The sequence below is a fragment of the Muntiacus reevesi genome, chromosome 1 (assembly GCF_963930625.1).
Source record: "Muntiacus reevesi chromosome 1, mMunRee1.1, whole genome shotgun sequence".
Classification (NCBI taxonomy): domain Eukaryota; kingdom Metazoa; phylum Chordata; class Mammalia; order Artiodactyla; family Cervidae; genus Muntiacus; species Muntiacus reevesi.
Window position 1 is genome coordinate 195,021,646 of NC_089249.1, and position 13,402 is coordinate 195,035,047.

The 13,402-nt window shown below is 45.1% G+C and overlaps 1 protein-coding gene across 4 annotated transcripts in view; it reads right to left on the minus strand.

Annotated features, from left to right (window-relative positions):
• Positions 1-13,402, minus strand: part of INSR (insulin receptor) — a 141,318-nt gene that overhangs the window by 26,086 nt on the left and 101,830 nt on the right. For 2 of the 4 annotated variants that reach the window (XM_065917844.1, XM_065917843.1), the window contains exons 10-13: positions 11,254-11,455; positions 9,307-9,342; positions 3,293-3,567; positions 2,199-2,338 (exon numbers count right to left, since the gene is read on the minus strand). In XM_065917844.1, coding sequence (XP_065773916.1) covers positions 2,199-2,338; positions 3,293-3,567; positions 9,307-9,342; positions 11,254-11,455 — 653 coding nt within the window. The remainder of the gene's footprint in view (positions 1-2,198; positions 2,339-3,292; positions 3,568-9,306; positions 9,343-11,253; positions 11,456-13,402) is intronic. The other 2 variants (XM_065917846.1, XM_065917845.1) reach the window with 1 other exon arrangement.

Below are 13,402 nucleotides of genomic sequence, written 5' to 3' on the forward strand. Positions count from 1 at the left end.
TGGTGAAATTTTTATGCATAAAGCTTTGCTACCAACCCAAATCTGAACTATTTCTTTAGAACAAATGGGATTAATATATATGGGATGAGATAGTAAATTTCACTAAAATCACTAGTGGCTCCCTGTGAATTGTGCCTCTCTTTATATACCCCTGAAGGCTCCTCTCCCACACTGATTCTGGGCTCGGCCACTAGACTCACACTGGTGCATATTTTTCCTTGGCAAATGTTTCTTTTGACAACTGTCTGCAGGACATACAAAAACAGGCCAGGGGCCAGTTCGGCCCGTAGATCATAGTTTGCTGATTTCAGTTCGAAATCATCATCAAAGCTGAGTATCTGGGCATCCAGAGATGTGGTCCCAGGAAGGATCAACAGATGGAGGTCCATTTGTCATCTCTGGCTTGGGGAAGCTGAGCTGTGCCCACCAACCTCTGTTGCGCATGTGCTAAGTCAGTTGTGTCTGACTCTTTGCGACCCCATGGACTGCAGCCCACCAGGTTCCTTTATCCATGGGATTCTCCAGGCAAGAATACTGGACTGGGTTGCCGTGCCCTCCTCCAGGGGATCTTCCTGACTCAGGGATCGAACCCACATCTCCTACAGCTCCTGCATTGCAGGTGGATTCTTTACTGCTGAGCCACTGGGGAAGCCAACAACCTCTGTTAGTGGTTGGCAAACTAGAGCCCACAGGCTGAATCTGGTTCACTGCCTGATTTTGTAAATAAAGTTTTATCGGCAAATGGCCACGCCCATTCATTTTCATTCTGTCTGTGTCTGCTTTGAAGCTATGATGTCAGTGTCAAGCAATTGACCCAGAGACTGTATGGTTCCAAAAGGTGAAATATTCACTCTCTGGCCCCTTATAGAAAATTACCTCTGATCCACATGATCACCCTCAATGGCAGATGGCAGGTGCCAGAGTCCAAGGGTCTGGGTTTGAGTGTTGGATGTGTAACCTTGAGAAAGTCTATTTGGCTCCCTAAATTTCCATTCTCTCAGCCTTAAAGGGAGACACTCACCAGCAGATTCTACCTTGTAGGGTCATTGTGAGGTGCAAACGGATCATTGCAAAGGGCTCAACTGATGGCAGGGTACACCCCCTGGGTCAACTCAGGGAGGTGACCTGACATCTGCCTGAAGTCATCCAGTAAATGGGAGAAGTGGCCCCAATCAGTCCAAGCCTCAGCAGTGCCTCTCTGGCATGCGTGCGTGTTTAGTCATTCAGTCGTGTCTGGCTCTTTGCAACCCCATGGACTGTAGCCTGCCAGACTCCTCTGTCCATGGGATTCTCCAGGCAAGAATCCTAGAGTGGGTTACCATTTCCTCCTCCAAGGAAACCTTCCAGACCCAGGTATCATGCCTGCATCTCCTGCGTCTTCTACGTTGGCAGGAGTATTCTTTACCACAGAGCCATATGTAGACAATAAGCCATATCTGAGGATACAGACTTGCCCCACAGTGGTTACTAGCTTAGAACGGGGGCCAGCAAATCCAGCCTGCTTACTGCCTGTTTTTGCAAATGAAGTTTTAATGGCACACAACCATCCCCCTTCATTTACATATTATCTGCACGTGGCTTTCACAATGCAAAGGCAGAATTGAATAGCTGCAGACACCATCTGACCACAAAGCCAAACATGTTTTGGATCTGGACCTTTACAGAAAGAATTGCCAACCCCTGGATTAGAACATCAGATAGCCTTGGGTTCAAATCTTGATTCTATTCTTATAAACCTTGGATGCAATTTAAATTCTGGGTGCCTCAGTCAGTACTAAGCTCACTGGGTTTTCTGAGGATTTATTGTACTTCATTGATCCCAAGAGACATAGTATTTCTACATTTGACATCTCTGAAATCTGAATGCATCTTACAGTTAGAATGGGCAGCACCTTTTTCTTTTTGAGCAGTCTGTGAGAATAACAGGGCTTCTTATCACATGTTAGATGTGGTAAAATTGGATAAATGAGATACCATGTACAAAGCATTTAGCATGCATGGGGCACATAGTCCTGGGGAGAGTTTAGCTACAATAAAATGTTGGACCTGACCCTTCTCCTTGGAAAGTCATATAACAAGGCTTTGAGTCTTCATAACAAAGCATCTAATGAGAGAAGCACGAGGGCCAGAATTTACGAAAAGGAAGGAGGTACCAATAACAGTCTTGAAGGCACATTCCCAGGCGTCGAGGATCTTACCTCTTCACCGTATCGTCGATAACTCACTTCATACAGCACAATCAGACCGTTGGGTTCCTTGGGCTCCTGCCACATCAAGTGAACGACGTTGTTCTCGAAGATTTCATGGGTCACGGGGCCGACAATATCATCTGCCTTGGCTGTAAGGAGCAGTGATTAGTGTTGGGGACTCCATCCCAGGATCAAACCCCACCTCCACCACTGAGCAGGTGAGCGACCTTAAACTGGTTGTGTAACTTTCCTGTGTTCTATTTCCTTTATGGAGAATGGACATTCTCGTGAAATTCTTTACATATTTATGTCTCTCTATCCATCTATCTATTTATGTATCTATTGATCTATCTTACATACTGTTGGTTAGGTTTCTCTGGAAAACCCTAATATACTATATGTACACATATATACATATAGTATATACATATACATATAGTATATACATATATAGTATATACTATATATGTATGTATTTCTTAATTTCACTTTATTTTTCTTATGACTCACATACTGAAAAAGAGTCAGACACAACTTAGCCACTAAACAACAAGAAAGATGATTATAGTTAACAATGTATGTGTGTGTCGCTCAGTTATGTGTGACCTTTGTGACCCCATGGACTGTAGCCCGCCAGGCTCCTCTGTCCATGGGATTCTCCAGGCAAGAATACTGGAGGGGGTTGCCATGCCCTCCTCCAGGGGATCTTCCCCACCCAGGGATCGAACCAGGTCTCTTGCACTGCAGGCAGATTCTTTACTGTCTGAGCCACCAGGCAAGCACAAAGTTAATAATACTGTGTCTTATACTTGAAAGCCACTAAGAGAGTAGATCTGAAATCTTCTCACCACAAACAAGAAATGGTAATTATGTGCCTTGATGGAGATGTTAGCTAATGCTATTGTGGTAAAGATTTTGCAATATATAATTGGAGCAAATCAACACATTGTACACCTGAAATTTACACAATGTTTTATGTCCACTGCATCTCAGGGGAAAATGAAAAATGATGAAGGCAAATAAAGTCTCATGTATGCTGCCTAGAGAGTGGAGAGCTTCCTTGGTCAGCCTGCGAATCTTGGCTCTGCGATGAGTCGACCTACCTTCAGGCATGGTCCTGGCGCTGACGTAGGCAGCCACGCTACACCTCTCCTCGGGAGAATCTTGGTTGCAAGCCTGAAGCTCGATGCGATAGCCAGTAAAGTGACGCAGGCCGGAGATGACCAGCGACTCCTTGTTCACCACTTTCTCGAAGGGTCTGTGCTCCTCCGAGCTCGTGGGCGTGCTGGTGGAGGAGGTATTGGGGAACCCCAGAAAGGTGGGTACAGCCGCTGTCACATTCCCCACATCACCGAGGGCTCTGCGTTTCCTTGATGGCCTATCATGACAGGGGGACAACCTGGTCATACAATCACCATCTTTGAAAAAATGCTGCTGGAGAATCAAAGGCTTAAAACCAAACACTGAGATGCAGTGAGAGTCAAGGGGAGGAGCGTGTAGATTACAATGTAAATTTCCAGGAATTACATAACCCAGAGTCACTTTTAAAGAAGATGCCCTCCTAGGCATCATGTCAGGCAAGCCCACCCCAAGAGAGGAGTGGGGAGGCTCTGGGACCACCCATAGTAGACACACCAATATTCCCCTCAACATGCTTAATTTCAGATTTTCATTTTGCAGATGAACAGTCCAGCCAGAGTCAGTGTCAAAAATGAGATGCCAAAAGTGTATGAATCTAACCCTGCCAAATGGTTCAAGCTACTTGACACCATCACCAGTTTAACCAGGAGAAATACATCTTCTTATTCTTAGGACCCTTTAGGACAATGGCATAATCTAAGTGATTAAACTTCAATCCTTGGTAAAAAAAAAAAATCTTAACACTCAGGTTGCTAAGGGTAACTCCCAAAATTGCCTATGCGATTGGCACATTTTCTCCCCTTTAAAAGACGAAGAAAAATGTTCATAGCCTAAAAAAATTATAAATCCAAAAAGAAAGGTATAAAGAAAATTTGAATTCCTCAGCATTCCACTGACTGCTAGGTCCTTTGGGCAATTATTTTTTCTGTGAATGTTACATATGGGTATAATGGGAGGATCAAGCTAGTTCTATAATCCACTTGGCTCACTTGTATTAGAAACAATCTCAAATATTTTCCTGAAAACATAATGTCTCAAGTAGGAAGGAATTTACTTTTTTTTTCTTCTTCAACATGAAGATATTCCCTCCTTGTTATGAAAGTGCCACATGCTTATTGCAGAAAACTTGGAAACCCGTAGAATATTCCATTTAATGCAAGAACCATAATTTACTTAGTCATTCTCCAATTTTTAAAATATAAGCATATTCCCCATTTTTTTTTGCTATTATAAATATTACTGTGATCACTGTCCACATGTCTAATCAGTTCCTAAAAGTAGTTTCTAAGAAATTGTTAGATTATGCCTCTTCATATCTATGGCTAAATTGCTACCCTCCAGACCCTTTAAACTGACTTGTGGTCTCATCCATAAAGGGGCTTCTAGGTGGCAATGGTGGTAAAAAACCTGCCTGCCAACGCAGGAGATGAGACGTGGGTTCGACCCCTCAGAGGAGGGCATGGCAACCGGCCCCAGTATTCTTGCCTGGAGAATCCCAGGGACAGAGAGGATTGGCAGGCTACAGTCCATAGGGTCCCAAAGAGTTAGACACGACTGAAGCAGCTTAGCACACAGCTATATCTTGTCTCTGTTTATTTATATTGTACCTACTTTCTGAAACTCATTCTAAGAGTTTCAGGGTTGATTTTCTTAGGTTTTCAAGGAATACTCTTGGATAAAGGGTCAGTAAACTTGTCCCATAAATGCTAGATAGTAAATATTTGGGGTTTTGCCAGACATGTGTTTTTTGTCACAGCTGTTCAACTTGCAATGGCTTTCAAGCCATGGCAGCTTGGAAATAGCCGGAGACATGATGTAAACAAGTGGGCGTGGCTACATTCCAATAAAACTTGTTGACAAAAACAGGCAGTCTGTCTACTCTTGAATAAGAATACCTGAAAATGTCAATGCTTTTGTTTCCCACAATCCATTCCAATTCTCATTTCTGCATTACTGCATTGGTTAGATATCCAGAGAATTGTTAATTAGTTATGATGAGATTGGCTTCCTTCCAAAGTAAACAGGAATAGTTTTAAGAAAGATGTTACTTTGGATGTTGGTTTCATCTAAATAATATTTATCTTGTTGCTGAAGTTTTCTAGTCCTAGCTTTATAAAAGGCCTCTCCCCCACCGCCTTTCTTTAAGTTCAGTTCAGTTCAGTCACTCAGTCATGTCTGGCTCTTTGAGACCCCATGGACTGCAGCATGCCAGGCTTTCCTGTCCATCACCAACTCCTGGAGCTTACTCAAACTCGATAGTCAGTGATACCATCCAACCATCTCATCCTCTGTCGTTCCCTTCTCCTACCACCTTCAATCTTTCCCAGCGTCAGGGTCTTTTCAATGAGCCAACTCTTTGCAACAGGTGGCCAAAGTATTGGAGCTTCAGCTTTAGCATCAGTGCTTCCAATGAATAGTCAGGATTGACTTCCTATAGGATTGACTGGTTGGATCTCCTGCAGTCCAAGGGACTCTCAAGAGTCTTCTCCAACACCACAGTTCAAAAGCATCAATTCTTCGGTGCTAAGCTTTCTTTATAGTCCAACTCTCACGTCCATATGTGACTACTGGAAAAACCATAGCCTTGACTAGACAGACCTTTGTTGGCAAAGCAATGTCTCTGCTTTTTAATAGGCTGTCTAGGTTGGTTATAGCTTTTCTTCCAAGGAGAAAGCATCTTTTAATTTCATGACTGCAGCCATCATCTGCAGTGATTTTGCAACCCCCCAAAATAAAGTCTCTCATTGTTTCCATTGTTTTCCCATCTATTTGCCATGAAGTGATGGGGCTAGATGCCATGATCTTAGTTTTCTGAATGTTGAGTTTTAAGCCAACTTTTTCACTCTCCTCTTTCACTTTCATCAAGAGGCTCTTTAGTTCTTCACTTTCTGCCATAAGGGTGGTGTCGTCTGCATATCTGAGGTTATTGATATTTCTCCAAGCAATCTTGATTCCAGCTTCTTTAGGTTAGTAATTTAAAAAATCCTAGTTCCCCAGCCAGGGGTTGAATCTACATCACCTGCAGTGGAAGCACAGGATCTTAACCACTGGATATCCAGGGAACACCAACCCCCCATAATTTTTAATAAGTATTATTTAATGAGATTATTATGACTTTCCATATTGAATCTCTTGATGAATTAGATTCTACTATCAGAACACCTGATCTTGAACCATCCTTGCACTTATGAGATTGATGGTATTGCAAGCAGAGTGCTTTGTTTAGGACATTTGGATCTAAAATCCCATATTAGTTGGTCCTGGGGTTTTCTTTCAGTGTAGAATCTTCATCAGGTTCTGCTTAGGGATGTTGTTTTACAAAATGAATTGGGAAGATTTCCATATATTTGTATGCTCTGGAAAAATTTCTGAAAATAGTTTCTCTTTGAGAGTGTGAAAGAACGCATGTAGAAAACTCTCCAAACCTGGGGCCTTTTTATGAAGAAATTCATTTGACACCTTTTTTTTCAGTCTTTTCCCAAAGTCATTAGGATAGTTAATATTTCTGCTGCTTCCTGAATTAGCTTAGACAAGTTAAAATTTTCACTTCTCTGAAACTTTCAAATTGGAGAGCTCATGGTTAACCAGAGAATTCACCACAAATTTAGCTATATTAATTTTCCCTCCCTCCCTAACACATTATATTTTACATTTTATAGTTTTATTTTAATGAAAAAAATCATTTAAGTCTACTAATTTACAACAAAGTCCAGGTTTGGCAATATTCTACAAGTAAGGTATATGATGGTCATGTCTGATATTTTCCAAACAAATCTTCTCTTTTTTGCTTGCACCATGCAGCATGCATGGGATCCTAGCTCCGAGATCAGGGATCAAACCCAGGCCTCCCTGCACTGGAAGCATGGAATCTTAACCACTGGACCACCAAGGAAGTCCCTCCAAATGGATTTGAATGAAAATTTCCATTTCAACTTCCACCCAATAGAAATCTAAGTGATCCACTTTTAATCACCAGGAAGTAGAGTTTTCTGTTCGAGCTTTTGAAGTTTACCTTTAGTTTTTGTTGCGTTGTCATCAGCAAAAACAAACCTTACTTTGGGGGTACTCACTAAGATTTTCTTTGTGGTCCTTTTGTCTGAAAAGACCATTGACATTCCTGAATGGAAACCAAAACTAGTAAGCCAAAGATACACCCATGCTAGCAAGATTCAAAACATTTCTATACAAGCACAGATGAGCTTTCCAGAAATGATGGAGACCCTGAACTACTGGAAAATTGATTATCTAATAAAAAAGAAACATAAATGGCCTCTAACAGGCCAAATATGCATACGCCAAAAGGATTATATCCAATAGGACAAGACCACCACGTGGTCACAGAAAACCCCCATGATTGGATCAAGGTCTCAAATTTCTAGATCTTTGTGTATGGGTGTGTGTGGATGTGTGCCTTGAATGCTCAGGTGTGTCTGATTCTTCAGACCAGTTGGAATTTTAGCCCTCCAGGCTCCAGTCTGTGGGATTTTCCAGGCAAGAATACCGGAGTGGATTGCCATTTCCTCCTCCAGGGGATCTTCCCCTCCCAGGAATGGAACCCTCACCTCCTGTCTCCCGCCTGTGGGTGGATTCTTTAGCCACTGAGCCCTTGTGCTACAGTCGTGTCTGACTCTTTGCAATTCCATCAACTGTGACCTGGCAGGCTCCTCTGTCCACGGGATTTTCCAAGCAAGAATACTGGAGTGGATTGCCATTTCTTGCTCCAAGGGATCTTCCCCACCCAGGGATCAAACCTGTGTCTCCTGCATCGCAGACAGATTCTTTACCATCTGAGCCATCAGGGAAGCCCAGATCTTTCTTTACTACAGATTATATTCCAAATGGCCACTAGAGGGCAGACTGGGGTCGAACATTGCCTGAAAATAAATAATATCCTCCTCCCTTGGAAGAATAAAATCGTTCTTCATAGCTCTTACCCTGCCTTTCCAGTCTCCCCTCCTGTTCTTCCCAAGAGTCCAGGATTCTTTCCACCGGCTTCCCTTTCGCCACGTTCTCTCTGCCTGTCCTCTCCAGGACACCTCCTCATCCTTCAATCCTTCTCTCTCTTTTTTTAAAAATTGAGACGCGCTCTAATTAGTCGCTCAGTCGTGTCTGACTCTTTCCATCTCCATGGACTGTGGCCCACCAGGCTCCTCTGTCCATGGGATTCTCCAGGCAAGAATAATGGAGTGGGTAGCCATTCCCTTTTCCAGGGGATCTTCTCAACTCAGGGATCGTACCCAGGTATCCCGCACTGTAGGCGGATTCTTTACCGCCTGAGCTACCAGGGAAGCCCATAAATCCTGGAGTGGGTAGCCTATCCCTTCTCCAGCGGAATGTTCCCGACCCAGTAATCAAGCTGGGGTCTTCTGCAGTGCAGGCAGATTCTTTACCAGCTGAGCCACCAGGGTTTCCTCACATTGAAGCATAGCTGACTCTCTAAGACACACGTCAAAGGGGAGCATCCCTGAGTGTCCTCAGCGGAATACAGGGACATAGCACACCTGTGCTCAGGCCTGCTCGTCATCCCGCACGAGTCACCGCAGATAAAAATGTTCCTCTCCCGGATCAGCTTTCCCCACGACCTGCCGCTAACTGGGTGCCTGACTGGGTGCCCAGCACAGTTCTGCACAAACGGCAGGCCTGATAAATAAATGTGTCACGGCATGGAGGAAAAATGGGCAGCATCTTGGAAGCCCCCTAGGAAGTACACCCTCGATTCTATGTTTTAGTAAGAGTCTGTTAGTTAGGATATTTCACCCCCACAATCATGCCCAGGTTCCATTTCAGGGTGAAGGTGTTTAACGTGTGAATTTGTGAAGCGCCCCCTCTCGGCAGAACAGCGCGATGCATGCATCAAACCACAGAAGGCCCCCGGGGATCTCAAAGGGGCTCAACATGCTTCCTGCCCCGCGGGCCCACTGGCCCTGCACTGTGCAGCCACCAGGGGCCACGCGGACGTCCCACAGGTGAGTCGTACCTAGCGTCCTCGGCAACAGGGCCTGAAGATGATTTTCTGTGAAAACAAAACCAGCCGCTTTGAGGACAGACAGAACTTCTTCAGACAGATCTCTTGCTTCTGACAGCCTGTGCCAGCAGCCCGAGGGCGCTTGCCCCAGACCACGGATCACTTGTTCCCATCACTTGAACCACATCTTCCCCAGCAGATGTGTAGGACACAGCAAGCAGTTGGGAGGAGGGAGTCAAAAAAACACCCCTGAGACCTAGTCATCAGGGGTTCCCATGAGATATCAAAGGTAACACTACTTTTTTCTTTTGGGTCATGCCATGGCTTCCCCTGTGGCTCAGTGGTAAAGAATCCGTCTACAGTGCAGGAGATGCAGGTTCGATCCCTGGGTGAGGAAGATCCCCTGGAGGAGGGCACGGCAACCCACTCCAGGATCCTAGCCTGGAGAATCCTCTGGACAGAGGAGCCTGGTGGGCTACAGTCCATGGGGTCCCAAAGAGTCGGACATGACTGAGTGCCTGAGCACAGAAGCACGCAGCACGTGGGATCTTCCCCGACCAGGGATTGAACCCGTGTCCCCTGTATTGGAAGCAAAGAGTCTTAAACACTGGGCCACCGGGGAAGTCCAGACTAGTTTTAAACCTCATGACTGACTCGGCCACTATCCTTGAGTCTGGTGGAGTTTTAATGGGTGCAACAATAACTGCCTCCACACCTGGGCTGTGCCATTTCGTGCTCTTTTGGACTCAGGGTCAGATAAGAAAGCAAGAAAGAGAAATGTTATATATTGACAGTTCTAATGAAGCCTCTAGCAGGAGCAATGCTGAGCCTCTGAAGAGACCCACTTTCGAATCTTGTTTTATCTCAGTGCAACCTCTGGGGGCAGGAGGTTGGTCCACTTTGGAAATGACTTGGAAATGTATTGGACACTTCTGGGTAGCCACCTGGTGAAGTCTGTTAGGGGGAAGGGTCAAGAGTGGAGTGGGTGGGGGCAACTGAAAGCTCCCAGCACATTTGCTTTGTAAACCTGGGCAGAGTTGGGGGGTGGGGGGAAGGCTTTGGACCCATAAAAGGGAGTTGGCAAGTGCTTCAGTGGGTTAGCAGACTCATGAGCTTATTAATATGCAGACAGTGCTACTGCCACCTACTGGCTGGAGGCCCGGGATGCAGCTCAACATCCTACCCTATGCAGGATGGTCCCACCTCAGAGAATGAGCTGGCTCCACATGTCAACAGCAGCAAGGCTGAGAATCCCTGTGAGACTCGTGTAATCTCACAGCCATAAAATATAGGAACCACTTTTCTCTCCATTCCTCAGGTGAATAAACTGAGGCACCGAGAGAGGTAGAACAACCTGTGGCCCACAGAAACTTGCTTCTACCTAAGTGTCTCAGCTTGCAGGAGGGATAAAGAGGTATGAAAAAACCAAGAGTCATTTTTGCCGCAGACTCTCTGTTTACTTCCCCTTCACTCACTAAAGGAAACATGTTTAAACAGTGAAGACTCTGGGGTTTTGACGAGGCCATGGAAAGTTCTGGAAGGATGAGAAGTTTCCTTAGGTTAAAAAAAGGGAATGCACTGAGCTTGAGACTCAGCCATAAATCAAGCATTGGGCTGGGCACGCAGCTCTCTGTCATCTAATCTAATAATTGAATTTATTATCTATAATCAATTAATAATCAATGATAATCTAATGGAATTCATCAGAACTCAGACTGAGACCAGAGGTTGGGTTCATGAGATATCAGCGAGCAAAGGCTGTTTTTTTTTAACACTCCTCCTTTTGAGCGGGGAGGGGGGGCAATTCCTCTTCTTGGTAAGGCACTTGTTATAATCTCAAAATCTCTTCCTGCATCCAGGGAAGTGGCTCAGCGTGATCTCTGCCTATCCTCTGCGTTTGCCCCCATTTTGTCTTATTCCCTAAAGACCTGAGACCCCAAGCCAGTAACAGATCCTGACCTGGGGATGAAAACCACGTTGTGCAGGTAGTCTTCAAACGTTTTCCTGAACGAGGACTCCTCCAGCTCCTTGAGGATCTGAGAGTCGGTCTTCGGGCAGGAGCAGCATTCGCCAGCAGATTCCTCATACTCACTCTGGTTGTGCTTCTGGGACCCCTCCGCCTCGAACGGCGGAGACCAGGTCCGGGAGGGCAGCTTCAACCCTAGGGAAAGGCAGAACAGGGCTCAAGATCCCATCCCGTTCCCGCCCCCCACCACCTATACACACATGCAGAGCAAGGGGGACCTTTTCAAAGTGGCGGGGCACATGGACAGAGCTCCGTGCAGAGATCCTGACAACAGAAGGTGCCCGTCAGCATGCGGCCAGACACTGTCGGACACCACAACCCCACAAGGCTGGAGGCGAAAGGTAACTGTGCATGACCCTGCCCTTGGGGAACTTAACATTCCAGTCGATGAGGTGCCTCGGAGTGGGAGGAACATACAGTAAACTAAGAAATGCATATGCTGTGTGTCAGATGGCAGGGGAAAAGGACAGAGGGTCTCTGGGGCGAATGTCTCAGAGAAAGTGATGCTAAGCAGTCCCCAAGTAAGTAAAAGAATGATCCATGCACACGTCTTGTGTGTGTGCTCACTCAGTCTAGCCCAACTCTTTGTGATGCCATGGACTGTAGCCCGACTGGCTCCTCTACCCACGGGATTTCCCAGCCAAGAATACTGAAGCGGGTCGCCACTGCCTCCTTCAGGGGATCTTCTGTTTCCAGCACTGGCAGGCGGGTTCTTTACCGCTGAGCCAGCTGGGAAGCCCATAGAAGATACAGGCTACTCTTTAAAGGCTTAAAACCATGCTCTTGATACCAGGTGCCTACTTGTGTCTATTGAGCAAGGGAAATTCCATCTCTTCCTCTCCCTTTCAATGGCTCCGGGAGACAATGAGCTCTAAGTATCTTCCTGTGAATGCTGAGTACCCACTCGGAAGCTTTGTAAATCCTTAAACATACTTCTTAACGTTTATTAATAGACACAGAATAGCCTGTGTAGGTTTTAGCTGTTAGAGGGGTTATTGATGGCATTATAGACAGAAAATAAATTTAGGATTTCCTTAGTAAAGGGTGGTGGGGGCAGGCTCCTGATTTTTTCCTGGGGAGGAAGGGACTTTTGATCAGACACAGACAGTGCTCCTGACACCTGTCACCCTTTCCACATGCCACTCGGTGCCCTGTGGGTTTCTGTAAGGTACAGTGACACATCTAGTCAAGTCCACAGGGTCAAAGTGGGAAGGTGGGGAGTGCGGGAGTCAGTGTTTCACAGGGACAGAGTTTCAGTTTGGGGAGATGAGAACTCTGGAGATGATGGTGGCGATGGTTGCATGACAATGTGAATGTGCTTAATGCCGCTGAGCTGTGCGCTTAAAAGTGGTTCAAATGGTCAATTTTATGTTACGAAAGTTTTACAATTAAAAAACCGTATAGTTGATAAGACTGTACTGTATAGTTGAAATATACAATTCAATATCAGAGTAGAAGCTAAAAGTTCTCATTAAAAAAAGGAGGGGACTTCTCTGGTGGCTCAGTGGTAAAGAATCTGCCTGCCATTGCAGTACATGCAGGTTTGATCTCTGGTCCAGGAAGATTCCACGTGCCACGGGGCAACCAAGCCTGTGCACCCCAACTACTGAGGCTACACTCTGGAGCTGGTGCTCTGCAACAAGTGAAACCACCGCCATGAGAAGCACCGCAAAGAAGAGTAGCCGCATTTGCCGCAACTAGAGAGAAGACTTTGAGTAGCAGTGAAGACCCAGCACAGCCAAAACAAAGTAAATAAACAAAGATTTCTTTAAAAAAAATAATAAATATGTGAAGTGATAGATGTATTAACTAGGTGGGAGGAATTCTTTTCCAATGTGTATACACAAAAAGTCATCACAATTTTCATTTGAAATGTCTTACAATTTTACTTCTCAATTATATCTCAATAAAACTGAAAAAAAAAACAAACCCACTTCTGATTCTAAAGGAAACTACTACCGATCACAGTTAGTAAATTATTTGTCTCGTGTGTCTTATCAAGTTTATTTGTTTGTGTGTGTACTGGGGTTTTTTCTTTGTGGCAAAATACACATAACAAAAAATTCACCGTCTTACTCATTT